Source organism: Hypanus sabinus, chromosome 3 (genome assembly GCF_030144855.1).
Source record: "Hypanus sabinus isolate sHypSab1 chromosome 3, sHypSab1.hap1, whole genome shotgun sequence".
NCBI classification, from domain to species: domain Eukaryota; kingdom Metazoa; phylum Chordata; class Chondrichthyes; order Myliobatiformes; family Dasyatidae; genus Hypanus; species Hypanus sabinus.
In genome coordinates this window covers 53,233,137-53,255,287 of record NC_082708.1, presented here as the reverse complement: position 1 = coordinate 53,255,287, position 22,151 = coordinate 53,233,137, and the positions used below count along the sequence as shown (strand labels likewise).

The 22,151-nt window shown below is 39.3% G+C and overlaps 1 protein-coding gene across 3 annotated transcripts in view; it reads left to right on the top strand.

Moving 5' to 3' along the window:
* Positions 1-21,743, top strand: part of LOC132391321 (E3 ubiquitin-protein ligase SH3RF3-like) — a 330,553-nt gene extending 308,810 nt beyond the window's left edge. For all 3 annotated transcript variants that reach the window (XM_059964353.1, XM_059964354.1, XM_059964352.1), the window contains 2 exons: positions 7,420-7,760; positions 16,738-21,743. In XM_059964353.1, the coding sequence (XP_059820336.1) occupies positions 7,420-7,760; positions 16,738-16,906 (510 nt within the window). In that variant the 3' untranslated portion in view covers positions 16,907-21,743. The remainder of the gene's footprint in view (positions 1-7,419; positions 7,761-16,737) is intronic.
* Positions 21,744-22,151: the final 408 nt, after the last annotated feature.

The following is a 22,151-nucleotide window of genomic DNA, read 5'->3' as shown; positions in this document are numbered from 1 at the left end:
TATGGAAATTTCACCAAGACTTATTTTTTTAAAAAGATATCTTTATACAAAGTCTGTACGCTCCCAGTGTGGCCTCCTGTATATCGGTGAGACCCGGCATAGATTTGGAGACTGCTTCACCAAGCATCTATGCTCTGTCTGTCAGAACAAGCGGGATCTCCCAGTGGCCGCCCATTTTAATTCCACTTCCCATTCCCATTCCTACCTGTCCATCCATGGCCTCCTCCACTGTCATGATGAGGCCACACTTAGGTTGAAGGAACAACACCTTATATTCCATCTGGGTAGCTTCCAACCTGATGGCATGAACATCGATTTCTCAAACTGCTGGTAATGCCCCCCAACCCCCTTCACCATTTCCCATCCCCTTATCTCCTTGCCCAACCTTCGCCTCCCTCTGGAGCTCCTCGCTCCCTTTTCTTTCTTCCATGGCCTTCTGTCTCTTTAACCAATCAACGTCCGAGCTCTTTACCTCATCCCTCCCGCTTCAGGTTTCACCTATCACCTGGTGCTTCTCTCTCCCTTCGCCCCACCTTTTAAATCTACTCCTCATCCTTTTTTTTCCCTCCAGTCCTGCTGAAAGGTTTTGGCCTGAAACGTCAACTGTACTTTTTTCCATCAATGCTGCCCGGCCTGCTGAGTTCCTCCAGCATTTTGTGTGTGTTGCTCTTTATACAAAGATGTTAGTATATGGCTTAAAATCCATATTAGTGGACATATGGGAGCCAGTCTAGACCTTAGTACATATCATGTACCTTATTTGCTCAATTGATTTTGCCCAAAATTAGCTAATTAAGTACCTTGAGAAAAATGATTCGAAGAACCAATGAAAAATCTTAACATTATTTTTTGCACTTTTTGATATCCCTAAGTTTCTATTGGTATTATATGTTTTCTTGGTCAATCTTCAAGAAGATGTTTGTAAAGTGCTAGTACTGCAGTGCAGTTGCTAAGTGGCTGTTTTTCCAGATTTTTTCGAGAGCAGTCTACCATTACACTTTCTTTCAAATGATTCTCAGTGCAATATTCAAGACTGAACTATAGAGAGTGAACATCTGTGCTTCAATTTCCTTTTCATTAAATACTTAAGTTGGCAAAGAGAGAAACAACATAAAAACTGATTACAAAATGTTTTGTTCTAATTTCTTTTCTTTCCAAATTGCCAATGCATTGTGACTTTTTTTAAACGAAGAGGAAAAGTCAGTCTGCCTTGCACTTCCCCACTCTCAAGCTATGAAATGGAGTGACTTTGACAGAGTGACTTTTAATATTATGTCCCCCTCATGAATGACCAGCACAAATGGAAAATATCCAATTATTATGGAGCAGTGATGCTTGAATCTCGGAGGAGATTAGAACTGAACCCAAGGTCACTAAAATGACTTATCAGCAATTTTCTACCATCTATTCATTACTGCATATTAACAAGTTGTAAAAATGAGTCTTGATCTTTTAGACTGTTGTTATGGTTGGGTGAATATCATATGTCCTCATCTGGCTGTATTTTCAGTAATTCTCCAAATATAATATGCTTTGTTTGAATTGTACTGATAGTAATCTATACCAGACATGGTCAAGAAATAATGTAAAGGGTACATACAGTATTTAAGTGTCAACTACTATTTCTTGAATGGTTGTACTTTGGAATTAGTCCAAATCTGCAGTGATTATATCAGACTTTGTTGCTCTCCCAATAACAGTGTAGGTGTGATTCAGACTTTACCTGCTGCTACCACTATCTTTATTGCATTTAAAACTGGACCCAAAAGAAAATTGTGGAAAATACTCATAAGGTCAATTTGCATTTATGGGAAGAGAAATAAGAACTTGTGTTTCAGGTCAAAGATCTTTTATCAGAAACTTGGGGCAACTAGGCCAAGATCAATACTCATCATAGCTCCACCAGGACACCTCTAGCGTTCTTCTCACACCAATATGAATTAGGCAAATGACAAGGGTATGTTTGTCACTGTGTAGATTTCAAGAGAAGGCATTTTAACTATAGATGCCATTAACTTTCAAAGTATGAAGAGTGCAGTTATTCTGCAGAAATTTATCTGAAAGTAATATGGGCTGGGTCTTTAGTTGTGTCGCAAGCTTTTGCTTTACACATTATCTTTAGTGATTGGATAAAGCAGTGTTCACTGGCTCCTGAATGTCATTTAACGGTAGGGCAGGGTACCTTACTTCGATCAATGGCAAGAGTTATAACAAATAGGAACTGGATTATTTTACTGTCATAGACAATCAAGAATTCAAGATTCAAAATTGTTTAATGTCATTTCTATTACACAAGTGTAAAAGAGAAGGAAATATTCGTTATCCTGGATCTGATGCAGCACAAAAAAAAGAAAGCTAAAGAACACAAGAATAAAAAAAAATTGCTTAAGTGTAAATACATAATATAGCTTGTATTCATACATAAAGAATGTGTGTGAAGTGACATCAGATACAAGAGTGTCTGCACATTAGGTGACTGACAGGAAATGATGAAGTCGTGGTGATGGGGTGGGTTAGTGGGTGGAGGTGTTGATCAGCTGTTTTTGAGTCTGGTGGTCCTGATGTGGATGCTTCGTAGCCTCCTCTCTGATGGGCATGGAACAAACGAGACCATGAGCTGCTTGGTGGGACCCTTCATGATATTGCTGGTCTTTTTCCGGTACCTTTCTATATCTATGTCCTCGGTGGTGGGTAGGCTGGTTCCATTGATATGTTGGGCAGTTTTGTCTACCTGTTGTGGAGCCTTCCTGACTGCTGCAGTGCAGTTTCCGCACAATGCATCTTGTTAGGGTGCTGTCTACTGCACATCTGTAGGAGGTCATGAATATTGAAGTGCATAGTCTAGTCTATTTGTGGGCTTTCTTGATTGTTTAGAATGTGTTCTGGAACCATGAGAGATTGTGGGAGATGTGCATTTGCAGGAGTGTGATACTGCTCACAGTTTCTACTGTTGTACCACTGGTTGTGAGTGGCACAAGTTCTCCTGAAGTTCCTAACCATCTCCTTTGTCTTGGTGATATTGAGGAAGAGATTATTTGCCTGGCACCAAGCCTCGAGCTCTTCCACCTCCTCTCTGTAGACTGTCTCATTATTATTGGTGATGATCCTCACCACAGTCGTGTCAACGGCGAACTTGACAATGCAGTTACCCGGGAGTCTGGTTGTGCAGTCTCGTGTGAGCAGAGTGTACAGCATAGTGCTCAGCACACAGCCCTGAGGGGCACCCGTGTTGAGGATGGTGGGGAGGGAGAGGTGTTTGTGCATCCTGGCTGTTGGAGGTCTGTTGGTTAGGATATCCAACACCTAGTTGCACAATGGTGTGTTTAGATCAAGGAAATAGGAGTTGGTTCTGTGAGACAGTAGTGTTGATTGTGGAACTGAAATCCAGAAATAGCAATCTGACATGAGTGTCCTTGTTTTCTGGAGCTAGGTGCATGACAGATGCTATGACATCTGTCGTAGAGTAGTTTTGTGTGTAAGCAAATTGATGAGCATCCAATGTGGCAGGAATGGAATTTTTGTTATGTGACATTACCAGCTATTCAAAGCCCTTCTTGATGATTGGCATCAGTACACCGGACAGTAGCTGTTTGCTTCTGAAGGTGTAGAGTTCTTTGGTACGCTGATGACAATGGATGATTGCAGCATGTGGGAACCTGGATGTGTAAAGTGTTGAAAACGTCAGCGAGCTGGTGTATATACTTCCCGAGTACTTGGCCTGGATGTTGTCTGGTCCGGCAGCTTTAAGGGGATTGACTCTCTGCAGAGTCCTTCTCACGTCTGCTACTGTTACGGACAGTGGATGCATACTGGGAAGGAAGGTAATAGCTTTTGTAGTTGGCATTGTGTTCCACACCTCAAAACATGCATAAAAGTTGTTCCGAGCTTTGGGGAAGGAGGCATCACTGGTACAGTCAACACTTCTTCCGACACTCCCTTGATGCCCAGCAACATATGCCAGTGACTGTTATCAGACAGGTGTTCCTGAATGTTGTGTGTAGATGGTCTTTGCCCTCGTGTTGCTGAAGGTGAGGCTGCTTCTGGTTGCTGTTTGGTCTCCAGGCTTGAAGTCAGCATCCTGGTGTTTTTAATCAGACAGGACTTCTGACTGGTACATGAAATGACCATTCTTGAGCTACTAACATTGTCAACATACTTACTGTTGTAGCTGGTGACAGACGAGGCATATTGTGAAGAAAAAGCATTTCAGGATGTATATTGTATACATTTCTGACATTAAATCTACCTTTGAAGGGCTGTGTCTTCTCTCTTCGTGGCGGCCTTCTTGAACAGAGTCTGTTCAGAGTAGTACTGAAGCGTTGAGATTGCCTCATTAGGCCATACCGTGATGGATTCTTGACTGGTTTCTCCATTTTCAGTAGTGGTCAGTATGCTGGGATTCTCATTATGAACATGAGGTCAGAGATGAGGGCATGGGATGGCTTTGCAAGTTTGTGTAAACATGGTTCAGTCTCTGTTGCCCTTGTGGCCATGGCGATGTGTTGGTAGAATTTGGGTGAACTACCCTGCAGGTTAACAGGATGCTTGTTGGTTGAGAGATGATGACACTGTAAAGCTGTCCCTTGGTGTTCGCATTCCGGGAGGAGTAGACAGTGGTGATGAGCCCAACAGTAAACTCCTTAAACAAGTAACATGGCTGGCGTTTAACTGTAAGATGTTCAATTTCTGCAGAATAGTGACTGCTAACTACAGATGATGAGTTAGTGCCCTGACCTTTGTTAACATACACACAGATTCCACCTCCAGGGATATCCCCAACAGGGAGTCCCTGCCCATGCAGTAACACTGAGACCATTCTCTGATAATCATGTGACACTTTGCACTTCAGTCTACTTCTGTATGGGAGAAGAAGTCTTTTGCATCTCAAATGACATCATAGGTACACACCTAATACCAGGAAAAGGTCAAATGTGGGTCATGACTCGAAATCACTGTTCCAATTTTACAATCACCTGTTTTACCCAGCTTACAAGATCCACTCCAGAATATTTATTTATCTATTGATTTATTTGTTTGTTTACTTATTGACATACAACACAGAAGGCCCTTCCAGCTCTTCAAATCATGCTGCCCAGTAACCCCCCAATTTAATCCTAGCCTAATCATGGGACATTTTACAATGACCAGTTCTCCTACCAACCGGCATGTCTTTGGACTAGGATTAAACAGGAACACCTGGAGAAAACCTGTGTGGTCACGGTGAGAACGTTCAAAGGCCTTACAGGCAGCAACGGGAATTGAACCCAGATCGCTGCTACTGTAAAGCGTTGTGCTAGCCACTATGCTACCCCTTTTTAAAGGATTGTATGACCAAAAAAGGTGCTGCACAGTTTGAGTTCTGTTTTTTTTTTGCACTGTCAGCTACAATAATAGATAATGTAAATTCCTGAATATCAGAATTGATTCTGGAGTGGCTGAGATCTGCCCAGGTTAGGTGGTTTACTTCATAACAGATCCAGGTCCAGTAATAGCTATGGGGAAGACTTTTGCTGATACAATTGAGAAGGTTTTAAGCTAGCTTGATAGAAAGAAGATGTATGAGTGAGGAAGAGAGAGAGTGAAAAAAAGAAGAAAAGCTTGAAATTGCTGCCTGACCTGCCGAGTTCCTTCTGCATTTTGTGTTTGTAAGTGTTGGCAATGTAAGGTTCAGGAAATTTGCTTTCTAAATTTTCTAAACAAAAGAACATGAAGAGCATTGGAATAACAATAAAATTGATATTAAAATCATCTACACTATTTAAGAGCATCTAATTTTGGAGCAAATCATATAAGGTAGTGTGGATAGTGCCACTGAGGAATTTGTGGAAATTGGAACACTAGTTACAGCACAGCTACAAAACAGGTGGCCCCCGTTTTTCGAATGTTTGCTTTACAACAGCTCGCTGTTACGAAAGACCTACGTTAGTACCTGTTTTCCCTAACCAAAGAGGATTTTTGCTTTTACGAAAAAAAGACGCCCGCTTTATACGTTTGTTTACCGGGAGAAAGACTACCACGACCGTGAAGCCTTGTGAGGGCAGTTGTGTGCGCATGTGTACACGTACATATGCGTGTACGTGCTTAGGCATGTATATGCTGATTTTTTTTTTCCTCCAGATTGATTTTGACTCACTGTCTTCCCAATTTTGATAAGTGAAACTACACCATACATAAAATATTTCTACTTTATATAGGCTGTATATTTATCATATCATTCCTGCTTTTACTGTGTATTAGTGTTATTTTAGGTTTTATGTGTTAATTGGTAGGTAATTTTTTGGGGTTTTCCCATATAAGTTAATGGTAATTGCTTCTTTGCTTTACGACGTTTCAGCTTACAAACAGTTCCATAGAAACACTCCATCTTCAGACAGCGGGAGAAACCTGTACACCTCATAACAAAGAATGCAATAGCACTGGAAAGAATACGGAGGAAATTGATGAGGATTTTGGTAGTACAGAGGAGCATTAAATATGATTAAGAAAAATAGGTGCATTTTTGATTGAATATATTGAAAAGAGATTTAAATAGAGAGCAGTAAACAGTGAGGGCTTAAGAGAGGTTAGTAGCAAGGGGAAATAGATTTACATAGCAATACATAGAAGGGAGTGTGGGTGAATAATTTTTCTCCCAGAGTGATGAGTTTTGGAATTAGCTGTTTGAGGCAGAAGCCTTTGATCACATTTATTTATAAAGCTTTGTACCATGAAGTACGAAACTACTTTGTACCATGAAGTAGGACAGGTCTTTGTCAGACAGTGTAAATTCAGTGGGCCATATCAATTCCTTTTATGGCATAAGTTGTAGTTCAACTCTCTGCAAGCATTTTAGGTTTAATTTTTAAGTTCCTAGTTGGACTTTGTATTGCATAGAATTTGAAGAAAGTGTCAGTTTTGCTGCACCTGATAAGAGATCTAAGAAACATCTCTTGGTAAAGGCCTCACACTTGTTACTATAACACAGGACATGGTGGTGTGTCTTTTTAACCATTTACCTATTCTGCACATTATATTTCAGATATATGGATTAGCTGTATCAACAATAGCTATAGATTTAATCCTGTAAAATCCAGGTTGTGTCATATCTTCATACACATTTTACACTTCAACCATAGGAAGTGATTTCTGTGTAACTGACCAGCACAAGGTTTAATGATGTTGTATATTCCTGATGGGGCTGGTAATGTACAAGTTTGAACTAGTTTGATAAAGAAGGGAATAAATCCACTAAGCCAGTGGATAATTTGCTTCAATTGCACTTTGATGCAAGATCACTGTTACTGAAGAACTGGATATATAAAGGCTATTGTGGGATTGTAAATGGCCTAGAATCAAAAGCATGTGATCAAGTAGACTGAAAATTTTAAGTATTGTACTCTCTATTCGTTTGTTTCTAAAAACAAAATCTGTTCATTTTAGAAAGAGAAGAAAAGTGGACTCTTAAAGCTTCTGTCAGGAGCCTCAGGAAAGAAGAAGCCTCGCTCACCTCCGTCAATGTCTCCAACTCACGACCCGCCACAAGCAGCAGCAGAGAACGCCATGCAGGGAGCCGTGGGCCCTGATGTTAGTTCAGTCTCTAGCCATGGCAGGGCTGGATCTTGTCCTTTAGAAAGCGAAATGCAAGGGGCTATGGGAATGGAGCCACTGCACAGGAAAACTGGCTCACTGGATTCCAACTTCTCCATTTCTCCACCCACAAGGCAGCTGTGCTCCTCCATGGTTGCAATCCGTCCAGAGCTGAAGCCACTTTCTTGTGAAAGGTAGGCACATAATTTCAAACAAATATTTTTTGTTGCCTTTAACAAAGTAAAAATGTTAAAGTGAAAATGTAAAGGGCATGTTAAGTTCCCTTTATGGTTACAACGTACGATAATTTATATAATGACTTTTTACCCATGATCATTGCTTGCATTAAACTCTGCCTTGTTTGAAAATACCTTGCATCACTCTTGTGAGAATCTGAAGGCAAACCTGTCTTCAGGTGTTAGGAATTGTGTTTCTGCTTCATGCACTAGATTGTGAACAGGGGCAGTAAAACCTTTTTGTAAGCAAAGTGGTTTGTAATAACACAATAATGTTCTGCCCACTTGCATTATGTGCCACAGAAATCAATTCCCCCCCCCCCCCCACCTTTTCATGTTGATTAAAATGACAGTGAAATTTCAATCAAGGCTTGAACTGAATCAGCGATACGTTAGAGTAGTCCTGTTGCAGAGAAGTTCCCAGGTTCAACCCTACTGCTGTCTGTGAGGAGTCTGTAGTTTCTCCCCGTGACTGCATTGCATTTCTCCGGGCACCATGGTAACGTTTCGGTTAGTGTGACGCTACTACAGCTCAGGACGTTGGAGTTCAGTGTTTAATTCCAGCAGTACTCTGTAAGGAGTCTCTTCAGTGTCCTCCCATGGAATGTGAGAAGTTTCTTCAGTTTCCAAAGACATATCAAGTACAGTAGATTAATTGGTCCTTGTAAATTGCCCCCCGATTAGATTAGGGTTCAATCAGGGTTGTCAGGGGTTGCTGGGCGGTGCAGGCTCATTGGGCCTAAAAGGCCTGTTACCATGCTCTATGTCTAGATAAATAAATAATGTTTTAAATTTAAACCCCATTATCTGGTGTACACCTGTATTTAATCAGTGCTAGTTGGTGTGCTTCTGGGCTCCCACTAACTACCCCTCCCCCCACCCAACAATGGCCATGGTCCTACCCAATTTAATATGGAATTTGCTCTCCTTTATCCGGCAGAAGCCCCGTGCACAAGTACAAATCTTCTGCTGCCAGTAAGTGCTGGACTTGCCAGCAATGCCCTCATCATTTGAATGTAAAGAAACATGTTTTTCAATTTGTGATGAGAGAAGTTTCATGTGAGTTGGTTCAAAATAATTAGAAAGATAAAATCTTACATTAATCATCTTATCACATTGCATCTTCTGTACAAAAGTCAGTATCTTTTGTCAACTTTGGTTATGAAAGCAGTTCACTGAGCTGTTGCCATTACTTTTCAAAAACATACAAGATACAGATAGCAAAAAGACACTGTCAATTGAATGTCACTATCAATTGAATGTACAGAGCCTGGAGGAATGAGGTAATCAGCACGTGAGATTTGTGCAAAAGGAATGATGTAGCAGTAGAAAATTACATTGATCTCAGTAGTAAAAATTGTCAGCACGTGACAATTCTGAAAAAATCAGAATTTCATTTCCTTCGGTGTCAGAACTGGTGGGTTCATTTCTTCACGGAGGTTTCTGGAGGATTCTACAGTAGTGCTCAGATTCAATACTGATACTACTGGTGCCTGAAAACTGATAAGTTAAAAAAAAAAATAAAAGGCATATATAAAAGTGTAACGAACGTTTAAGGTTGTTCCTTTCATTTCTCAATCCATTAAACTCACAGGGAGATGCCAAGGTCAGGAATTAATCTACTTAATAGTGGATAAAAGAAATAAACTGAATAGGGTAAATATAAATGTTCAGAACACACAGACTATCTGCCTATGTTTCATTTCAATGTTGTCGGAAAGTGGAATGCACTGAATAAATAATCCACCAATTTAACTCCAGGCAGTTTACATGCGAGTCCAATGTGAATGAGCCTGAGCTTGCTGCAGCTTGCAGAACCACATCTCATCTAGTTCTACAACAGCTTTTGGACCATTTTTAGAACATTAATTGCAGTCTACAGTACTTGACATCGCTGGATGTGAGCACTATTGGTTAAATGTATTCAGTCTGTCAACTTGTTATAATTACAGTTGGTTGATTTCTAAAAAAATAGATTACTGCTGAAACCCTCACCCCTCCACAAGTATGAGCTAATCCAAAATACTTGCTATCTATTCCCAGACTGGACTACGTCCATTCTTCCATTTCATTGCTCATGCTGGCTACACTGGCCCTTATGCCCAAGGATAACCTTAACTCTAAAATAGTAAATTTAATTTACAGTCAGCATGCTTCACTAACTCTGTAATTTCAGCTTCACAATTTAGATTTCTGCATTCTTCCATTCCTGGCCTGGTGCAATCCCAGTTTTTAAAATTGGCAATCATGTTCTTAAAATTATTTCCCTTTATCCTTTCTTCCTGTGTTATGCCACTTTGTGGAGTTTAACCTTTTGAATAAACTTTAGTCTCCTGCCCTGTCAGACCCTTCAGTCATCATGCAGTGATATTAACATGCACGTTGTACTCCTCCAGCTGAAGGTATTTTCCCATCGTCATTGGAATCCGTACCATTGCCTTCAATGAGCCAGCAAAGCCTTTGGCCCTGTGAGGAAAGTACCAAAAGCTCAGACCTGGCACAAGACTGTGATCTCAGCTCTCCTGCGTGCTTCAGTGACATGAACTACCTACAACAGACAGTTCAAAGCATTGGAGAGATGCCACCAATGATATGTCCAGACAATCTGTCAAATCCACTGGAAAATAGAACAAACCAATACTGGTGTTTATGCTTAGGGCAATATCATCGGCTTTGAAGCCATAGTTACACTCAGATGGGAATGATCACACCCCTGAAGCAGGTACATTAGCAGTTAAAACCTTCCCAGTTGTATCAGCAGAAGTCTTCCCCATGGCTATCTTGGACCTGGCTCTGTTATGAAGTAAACCACCTAACCTGTGCAGAATTCAGCCATTCCAGAATCAGTTCTGATACTCTGGAATTTACATTATCTCCTAGTTATACTGTATTTGGCTGTATTGGACTGTGCAAAGAACCAAAGGTTGCTTCCTTTTGAGCTCCTGTGCAGCACTCTTTTTTTGATCAGACGGGGCGACACAGCAGCATGATGGTTAGCACAAGGGTTTACAGTGTCACCGATCCGGGTTCAATTCCCATCACTGTCCGTTAGGAGTTTGGACATTTTCCCCATGGCCGTGTGGGTTTGCTCCAGATGCGCCGGTTTCCTCCCACAGTCCAAAGATGTAAATTACCCTGTGATTAGGCTAGGGTTAAAATCAGAGGTTGATGGCCGGTGCGGGTTGGGCGGCCAGAATGGCCTGTTCTGCACTGTATCTCAATAAATGAGTATTTGGTCTATGACCACTAAACTAGACAAGAAGCATCTGAGAATGCATTGAGAAATCCAGATATAGTCATCAGGAGCTCAAACAGCCATCAATGCATCACACATCTCTTTCCTAATCTATGGATCCCAGAAGAATCTCATCTGCCCTCAGAAGCCAAAGAATTGAAGTGGAAGCAAATTATTCTTGATCCTGAGGGACTGTCCAAGGAAGAGGAAGAATGAAGATGTCATTAAAAAATATTGAGGCTGGTCTATCAGCATCATTGAGTCTTTGGACCATTATCCCCCTTTGGAGGATGATGCTCTAGCTGAATGGCATTTGGGCTGGTTAAAATCAGAACCAGTGTCTTCTTTTCATTTCAAAGGAAAGAGCAGAACAAGGAGATATTTGATTTGATTTAGAATGGAGAGTGGACAGAGAGAAATACACAAAAGATAACTAAAGAATTGTAGAAATAAATTCTCAAGATAGAAAAATGTATTTTAGTACAGCTGTGTCAAATTCTGCATGATGTCAAAAATTGCTGAGATTGTGGAACATTGGATTTCACAAAACATGCAAAAAGTGAAAAATGGATTAAATTTGCAACTGACCAAATTCATCGTTATAGTAAGGCCATAATTTTGGCTTGACATTGTATATTCAGCATAATAAAGAACAGCTGTAAAATAGGCCAAGATCTGGTTTTATTTATAGGATCTTGTGAGAATACCTATTCGAGTCCATTGCTACAAGATTGGGTGAGGATCAGTGCAATAGAAGGGAACAAGATGGCCGTGCACTCGGTCGCAATGGCCTCTTTGGGTCCAGCTTCTTGCCCATTACACCGCTGGCACTCAGAGCAGCAAAGAAGGCCCTCTATCTCTGGCAGTGTTCAAAGCTTCCTCCTTTGGGCCAGTAGCTTCACAAAAGTCAGTTATACAAGGCCCAGGTGGAGGTGGAGACCATTGCAGTCAGATGTACAGGAATTCTTCATTACTGTTTCTGTAACTATTTTGTTTCACCAGTCAGGGTTGTTAGCCCTGAGCTAATCCCCTGAACCTGGAGGACCAGGTTCTTAGTCTGTCCTCTACTCTGACCTGTTTGACATGGGTGACTCTACCAAAAGCCAAAGCATTAAGCTCTGACTCCAGCCAACATTGCTCTCCAGATCACTGAGGCAGACAAGCTTCTAAACCACGATGTTGTGGTCCCCTTGGAGGTCTCTGGGTTCAAGCAAAGATGTAATTATTTGTCCTTTACATCTTTTTATTATGATTGCAAGATACTTATAGATATCAAGAACATCAAGTACTTAACATCGAGTTGCTCGATAGTGGTAGGACTGGACTTGTTGTGCACTATGTTGCCACTTGGTACCAGTCACCCAAAGAGAAAGGCACCAGAGGTGGTGTGAGGTCCAACAAACGGAGCAAATGCTGGTCTTGGACATTTTTCTTGTGATCGCAAGACCCTGTTGAGCATGGGTAACGTAGAATAATGCAAGTCTGGTTCATTGGTGAGACCAGCGGCAGGGTGGCTGAGTGATCTCGGCCATTGTGCGGGTCAGGCTGTCATGCTACATAGCTGCCTCTTGCAGCTGCCCAGGGGCGGAGATGCCAGAGGCAGTGGAGGAGAGAGCGGAGGCGCTGCTGGAATATGTGCCAAGTTGGGGGCTGGCCCCAACCGTCAGTGCTGCTCTCTTGGTAGAAGACAAACTGGATTGCATTTGTCCATCATGCACTAGTGCATGATGAAGATTGCTGTGTGCTTGTTACTGCAGGAACGTGGATCCAGGACAACATCCCACGCATCATCAATCTACAGGCCTTGCCACTCAGGGACTTGGGCCATATATTTTTTGTTCGTGACTGCATTTTTTCCTTTTATTGTAATTATATTGCAATAGTAGAAAGGCCATTAGGCTTCTGCCCTCCCTGCCACATCATATTCAGAGTCACTGGTTAACAATATTTAATACAAAAGCACTTTAGTTTGCTACTTTTGTACGATTCATCTGTAGATTTTATCCTTACCTTAATAAGTTATCATGCATTGTGTGTATCACTGTGCTTTACACTCTGGTTTGGAGAAATGTTGTCTCATTTCTATATGCATTATAAGGTTATATACATTTTATATGTATACGTATGTAGATTTATGACAATAAGCTTCTCTTATGTGCTGCATTCTGTTGGTACTGTGTTTGCACCTTGACCCCAGAGGAACACTTGTTTTGTTTGGCTGTATTCATGTACTGTATATGGTTGAATTTCATTACATCCCTACTCAACTAAACATTGGGAATCAGAGGAGGAATTTGTAAATAATCTATTTCTTTTCTCATTGATCTTTTATCAAAACACATTTGTAGCCTGATTGCGAGGGTGAAAGAGGATTCATGGGCTTTGTAGTTCAATTATTGTGTCCCATGTTCTCTTTATTTTTAATTTGATTTTTTGAAAAAGGCAGATTTCTGGACAAGATAACATTTTTGAAAAAAAAAGCCTGAATTTGTTCTGTAAAATAATGGCTGTCTGAATGATTCAAACTATTTTGCATAAATGTGGGAGTACTAATAATTTTCCCAGAGTGTACTATGAACCCACTACTTAATTTAGAAATAGAAAATAATTTTTTGAAATCAAAAGTTTGAGTACGAATTAAATGGAAAGGGCAAATGAGTTAAGCAAAAGAGAAAGTTGTAAAGGTAAGTTGTTTAAACAAATTAAATAATCAGAATCAGGTTTAAGATCACTGGCATATATTGTGAAGCTTGTTTTGCAGCAGCAGTACATAGTAGTCAAAACTATAAATTACAATAAGTACATATTTAAAAAAATAAATAAATAGTGCAAAAAGGGAAAAAGTACTGAGGAAGTGTTCATGGGTCCATTGTCCATTTAGAAATCTGATGGTGGAGGGAAGAAGCTATTCCTGAAGCATTGAGTATTTTTTCAAAGTTCAAAGTATGTTTATTATCAAAGTATGTATACTATACACAACCTTGAGATTTGTCTCCTAACAGGCAGCCACAAAACAAAGAAACCCAATAGAACCCATTAAAAAAAGACCGTCAAACACCCTATATACAGAGAAAATAAACAAATTGTGCAAGCAATAAAAGTAAATAATATTCGAAACTGAAATTCATGAAAGTGAATCCAAAACCACAAAGCCAGTCATCACTGCAGCCTATCCAGCAGTCAGTGAGTTGCAGGCCACAGTCTCAGTTTGGCACAGAAAGAAGTAAACCTCGCAGAGCAGCGAGCTGAATACTGGCCCATCCTTCGTCTCCTGCCCTGATACCCTGACTTTTTCATTCTGGCCCAGTGCTTAAATCAGTCAAACAATGGATTGAGTCGCACTCTTGGACCCAGTCCCTGCTGCTTTGATACTGTGCCTGGGTCCCGCCATCTTGATTTGGCCCATACCCAACCTGACCAATTCGGCCTGGCACTTAAGCAAGCAGAGGTTTGACTGATTTCTCACTCTCGGGCCTGGTCCTTGCCATCTCGATTCTGCCTCACCTCAGTTCTGTCGCTTCATATCACCTCCAAGTCCGCCCCAGCAGCCAAACATTGGCTCATTCTCCACTTGGGCCCAGGCTCCAGGGCCTCAATTTGGCCAGTATACACCACGCCACAACCGTCCTGCACTTTCAAGATTTCAGGTCACACTGCAAAGAAAATGCCAGCTCATACAGGCGGTTCAAAAGCTCGACTCCTAAAGGAAAGTTACAGGCTTCTGATTGGCGTGATCATTTCCTGGAAGAAGTGTAATTGGAAGAAGTGTAGATTCCGGACTACAGAGCGCACCTGATTAAAAGCCGCACGCTCTAATTTTAGAAAGAAAATCAATTTTGTACTTGTACAGGCCGCACCGGATTTTAAGCCGCAGATGTCCCACGTTGTAATATGAGATATTTACACAGAAAGATACTACACGTGAGGATTTTTTAACTTTTAATTAAATCCGTATGGTAACATAAACAAATACATATTGCAAATGCTTTTTTTTCGAACAGTGCCTGTAACACAGCTACTTTTAAATATACATACACAAATTACGTTGCGTATACTTTTTTACTGAACAGTGCACGAACAACATTCCAATATCTCCTAATGACTGGTAAAAAAATATATATACTGTAGCCTACCAGGAAAAGTTATTGATCGCCTTTAACTGAAAAGCTGCATCATATGCTTTTCTTCGAGTGTTTTCCATGTTGATGAGGGTGAGTACAAATGACTGATTTACAATAATTTAATTGTGAAAGTGCGCTTGATTTATCGTACAATTTCATTGGACCTCTGTGAACTACTCATCAATTTTATTGGTCTTGCTATGATCCCAGCCCCCTCCTTTGTGAGAATCGCAAGAGCACCCGTCGAAGGGGTGGGGGGGGGGGGGTCAGTAGACCCAGTCGGAGAGAGAGAGAGAGAGAGAGAAATGTGCTGTTACGAATCCCGTAACTGGAGAACTTACCAGCAAAGATAGAGAGGTCCGTTGAAGTCTGATGTCACTATTTTCAAACGTTTTTATTGATAAAGGGACACAAAAGTAGGGTTAATACAAACATTCAGAGACAATAGTCGCTGTTTTTATTCTGTATCCCTGGTGGGACCTGCAATCTGACACGTTTCTCTCTCTCTCTCTCTCCGACTGGGTCTACTGACCCCCCCCCCCCACCTTTCGACGGGTGCTCTTGCGATTCTCACAAAGGAGGGGGCTGGGATCATAATACAAATTGCACGTTCCACCCGGGATACAGAATAAGACGACAGCGACTATTGTCTCATGGAGACCACGTGAAAAGCCCTCGGGCAAGGTGGGCTGGTTGAGAGAGAGATTGCATCATCACAACCTGATTGACACCTGCGACCCCGTGAGGAAGTATAAAGGAGAGTATCAGGGGTACAGCCCCCTTAGACGCACCAAGAAGACACGATAGCGATCCCACAGCAGCGGGAAGCCATTCTGAAGGAAGCCACGTGCGTTAGATTCGGGGATTGGAATTTGTGGCTGGAATCACAGAAAACCGCTTTTAACTAACATCGGGGAGAGGAAACCAACGCTCCCCCGATTTCACGGAAGATTCATCAAGACTCGGCAAGTTCTTTCTTTTCTCCCCCAATCTCTCTCTCTCGGTCGCCCCACGTGAAACCCAGCGATTTCCAACGGGCTGAGGTCTACAGTCTTTCTGAGTGACTTTTATATTTCCAACAGACAATCTATTAACCCCTAGACAACAGCAGAGCTCACTTCTTAATGATGATTATTACTATACCCGCGCTTTAGATTGAGTGTTGACGATGTGCACTATCTGAATGTACGTATTAACCCTACTTTTGTGTCCCTTTATAAATAAGACGTTTGAAAATAGTGACATCAGACTTCAACGGGCCTCTCTATCTTTGCTGGCAAGTTCTCCAGTTACGGGATTCATAACAGTCTACTGTTACGAGGCAAAATGTTTTTGGCGGCATGAAAAAAAAACACGCATTAGCCGCACCGTAGTATAGGCTGCAGTGTTGCTGCAGTGTTCAAAGCATGGGAAAAAAGTAGCAGCTTATAGTCCGGAATTTACGTAATAGTTGTTCTTGCTGCCAACAGGTCGTCGCAGTCCTTCATAGGCACCATTTAAACCGGAACTAACACTGCGCTTGTTGTATTTGCAAAGCAAGAGCTACTCCTAATCAAATTTTACTTTCCTCTTTTTGCAGGTATCGTGTACTTGTTCCTTATCCCCCTCAGAGTGAAGCTGAAATAGAACTGAAAGAAGGTGATGTAGTGTTTGTTCACAAGAAACGGGAAGATGGATGGTTCAAAGGCACATTACAGCGAAATGGAAAAACTGGCTTATTCCCAGGAAGTTTTGTGGAAAACTTCTAATTAGTCTTGCTTATCCAGAGCTGCTGTTTTACTATTGATCATAATGACTGATTGACATTAAACACAAGTAAATAAACTATTAAGCACAAAATCACAGGAATCAAGATTTCACTGCCATGTCACTTCCAAAGATACTAAAAGTCCTATCTATAATAATGGCTTTTCATTTATGAAACTGTTGTATAAACATGTACATACTTACGTATGTTGAATCAGTGCCTTCCCCATGAAGTCACAAACTGAAACACAAGTACATTTACATTTAAACTAGACTGAAGTACATTTATTCTTTACTGTGTAAATTATAAATTTGGACTTTTTTAAAAAAAATAGAATTTTTATATATCATAACTTATTTGGTAAGATTAGCACAAATAATGAATGATTGTATGTGAGGTGCTTTCTCTGACTGGTAATTCTGACTTTTCTTCTTGCAGTATAATAATTAGCAATCAGGAAATAATTGGAACTGTCAACCATCAAGAGATAAAAATTATTTACTGCTAGCCAACTAATTTGTTGCTTGTTGTTCAATTATATTAGTCAGATAACTTTGTCTAGTCCACAAATTACATCAGTTAAATTTAAAGATGTAGCAATTAGTAAGACCACATTAATGAGCTGAAAACTATTTCACCCTATCAACTGGTTGGATTACAAGAAAGATGCCAATTTATAGGCGAGTTCACAAGAGAGAAAAGATGTTACTAGTCTATTGTCAATAAACTTAAGAAAATTTGGGAATTTTTTTCCCCCTCAAATTGCAACAATATTAGAGAAATTACTGTCATAATGGGCTGGGGGACTGCAATCACATTCTGTATGAATAATTATTCAGTAAAACTCAGATTACCTGGCATCCAGTTTGAAAATCTCAATGGTTCAGCATCTAGATCGCTCTTTAATCTATAGTGTGTGGTCAAGCTGGGGTCTGGCGTGTTGGTCAGTTGTTTTGACAAGTTAAAACTCAGTGTTCTATGTCCTGCTCCCTTTAATCTCAACAGATTTTCTGAAAGCTGCAAAAATGAAACAAAACTATGTTAGGATAACAATCCATAGTCTAGAAAATCTGCTGTTCATTATGACCAAAATCTTAAAAAAGTGCTGGAATATCTGTGTTTTACTGTAATAGAAAACAAAATGCTAGGTTGTTTGCTCGTAAACCACTCAAATCGGGCTCATGCTTTCAGTACTTTGTCATGTGTAATGATTAGGGTCTCTTTGTATTTCTTTTTTGTCTTCACTTTTCCAAGCACATGTCTCTGTGCTAATCAAATGATCTGGAACCTGTCTGCAAAAATTCCTGCTTTGAAGGTTGAATGTGCAGCTTGCTGGTCTCCAGCTATGAACCAGAGGAAACTGATTCCTTCACCCTGTGGTTCTCCCCCACTTTATAGAAGTTTGACTTCATGACATAAAGGTGTATTTGTTCTTTGATGCATAATATGGCAATAGCATGTTGAGCAAGCCTACCCAAAACTAGATGGAGCAACTTTGCAGATGTTCCAGCAGAATGCTGGTTAGCAGAGCACCCCCTCAATAGTACACATATATTAAAAATTTACATATGTTATATATATATATATATATGTATGGTATAGGTGAGCACCATCCACCTATACCAGATGTATATAAAAAAAAATGTAATTTAATAGTCAAGTACACAGTCATTTATCCCAAAAAGAACTGATATGTTTAAAATTGCATTCAGGTCCCCATTTGCTTTTAAATTAAACAGAGTGCAACTTCATGATCCTTTGTTTTGCTTTTTGAATTATATAGTCCAAGTAGCAGGTGACTATTATTTTTATATCATATCTGCAATCTTTTATAAATTGGCATATTTATTCGAGGAAGGTACAGTCAACATCGATCCTTAAATATAGACTTACCCAAGTGTTTGTAACTAAGTATGCATTTGAAGACTTGCATCTCATTCCACAAAGCAAATCATTTTTGGGGTTGTAAACACACAAAGTTTTAACCAATCTGCACTGATTTCTGTATATGACATGTCTAAAGAATAGTGTACAATAAGAGTCAGGATTCCATGTTATGGATATTTGGATATTCCAGAAGCTGCAGTTAATGTTTTTTTTAAACATACGAGAAAAACTGGTGACAGTTATGCAGTCTGATTACTGCAAAGCCCACGCCATGGCCTCATGGCCCAGAATATCACAATATCTTTACCAATTGTGGAGACAAAAAAAAAACTTGCTTCTTTCATAGTTACACCCCGGTGATTGTTCTTGGAACCTCGACGAACTGGGCAGTGGATGATCTGAAATTTGCATTAAATGAAACAGTCTGTGCTTTGTAATACAATTTCTAGAAAATTCTGATTCTTTAAACATGACAATTTGAAGATGGGTTGGGGTGTATTGTAAACAGAAAATATATAACACCTAGCTTGCCAAAAATCACCGTCAGTTCCTGCACTTTGTATTTAGTCCAGCAAGATGAGCTCTATCATCACAATTTTTTACTCATTCACTGAATGTATGGTTTCAATTAGGATCGATTTACATTTGGCTCATCAGTAAAGAATAAGCATGTTCTGAGCTTACAAGAACTGATGTAGGAGCCTAATTGAGAAAGTAATTCCAGTCTGCTAAGTAACAAACTTGTTCATGATCGAACAGCCAACTATATATAATAGCTATATTGGATTTCGTGCCCCTGTGCTGGCAAGTTAATTTTTTTTTCAATGATTGATTTTATTCCTTTACCAAAATGATTCAGAATTGTACCCATGTCTTGCACAAGCAACAAAATTAATACTTGTTATCAATTTAAACATCAAAGTCCACATAATTAAGAATGGCTTATAAATAGTTGGAGATAAAGATTAAATTAAATACAATCCTACTCACTTTTAACAAACATCAATCTTCTGGAAGAATGACTTGATAAACTAGTGTCATTTATTTGTAAGCCTGGAAAAAATAATTGGATTGAAACATAATATCACAGACCTCAGCATAATGGAACTGGTAGAGCATTTTCTCTGCCTAAGCACATTTTCTTAATTTTATTTTGTTAGGACAGTATCCTTTTAAGTAGGTTTTTGAATTTGCATTATACATGCAAGGAGGGGTACAATTAATGTGAAAATACACTGCCATTGCTGAGCCAGGCCAACATCTTCACTGCTGCATGTAATTCGCTTTATAAAGATAAATCTCAGTTGTAGTTAGGCATAATGAGGAACAACAGCAATTTGATATTGTTTTCTCTGTAAATATAGTGCTATTGTCATTGAGTTTCAAATCCTGTGAAATGTTTTTGTAAAATTACAATTGTTCAAATAGGAATACGACAACACTATTTTATATCACATCCAGTCTTTTTACAACATACCTCAGAGTAGAAGTAGTTACTCATTCTGATATTAACCCATGAGCAAGCACTGCATAGATGGAAATAAACAACTGTTCTCCAGCGAATATTAGTTCCTTGCATTGGGTGCTCAAATTATCTATAAAAAAAATCTAATCTTTTAATTTCCTCTCAAAATTCCAAAAGTTAATAGAAACAGAGTGGAGTGATATTTTGTTGTAATGTTCCTTGACGTGTCTTGTTATCCTAACCATCTTTGTGAATTGCTTCCTCTTAAACATGCAAAGATTTCTTTCTGCAGTCATTCATTACACCATGCAATGTATATATTGAGTGTAACTGGAGGAAGTGTCAACAGTTTAAAGTCATTTCATTTACTGATTCATTTGAAGGAATGAAAGAACTTGTGACTTAAAATTAAATGAAAATATGATTTTTTTTCATTTATCTTCAAAACCAGTGCCACTTTGCAAATCAAAGCTTTCAGCTCTTTAAACTCATGATACAATCCTTTCAAAATTAGTTGGGAGAGGAACTTGTGTCGTTTTAGCTTTAGATCATTCTTGATTACATGGCACTTGCAGTGACGTCTTTTAAGAATTTGGATTGAAGGAGATACTGAGCTGAATTATCATCAGCAAAACTATGTGCTCAATATCCTTCAATCATTCAAAGACCACATCATTTTAGTTAAACTGCTTCAAATAGTTAAGCAATGTAATTATAAGAACACCCCCTAACAAAGATCATAGTTATTTTCTTCTCACAATAAACTGAAATTAATCTAGAAAGAAAACATTTTAACTGATAAAAATTCTTTAAGAATATTTAAGGGCTATTGCTATCTATAACAAAAGATATAAATTAACTGCTAAATTGGTAAATACACTTAGTATTAAAATAGCTTCCTCTGGTGATCTTGGAGCATATTTTCTAAAGGAAGTATGAGCCTTGCCTACAAGGGCAAATGCATATGGGACGTCAGTCCTTTGTATGCTGATAAATATCTTACATGGAACTATTTGGCATGATAATTACACCAAAAGGGAACTTGTTCTGGTTCAAATGTCATTTGAGCAAAAACAAAAAAAAAAAAATACCCTAACAAGAACCAAGCACTGAAAGTACAGTGCACTCAGTAAATATGCACTGATTATTCAACTCGGACTTTCCTCCTCACCAACCTGATATATGCCTCTTTTGTGGACCATACACATTAAGTTCTTATTTTGTTGAATATTCCAAGTTAATTAAAAAAGTGAACATGTATTTTCAGAAAATATTTTGAGAAAAGTCTGAAAAAATGTCTTAAGTTATGACTTTTAAGTGGTTATACTTCATTTCCTATTTAACAAGTACTTCCTAATGGTTGCACTCTTAATTGATGGGAGAAAAAGACATTTATCCTTTTTTATGAAATTGCCTTTTTTTTGCACACATACATCTGTGAGATTTTGTCAAACAGTAATAAAATGTTAAATATGGCTACATCTTCCATGGGTGTGATCTAGGAATTAATTCTTTGTGTAGTTCTGCTTCCTGATCTTTGAATGAAACACTTGACCAAATTAATGTCACACATACTATTTCTAACTATTTTTCAGTCAATGCAGAAATCAAGCATAGTTTTCATTACAACATTTCTTCTAAAGGTAAAGAAAGCTCAGCTATGTGAAAGAAATTGTTTAATATTCAGGCTGAGAATTTTTCCAAAGGTAGACCATGAACTCAACTCCAGATAGATGTATTGAACATCTTCCACAGTTTAATGAGGTGTGATAATAACTAAAGCTTATCAGCAGTGCATAAAACATTTTTTAAAAATAGTGAACAAAAAGCAGTGAACTAGAAGTCAACAGCCTTCGGATGAGGTCATAAATAATTGAATGAACAACAAACAGTC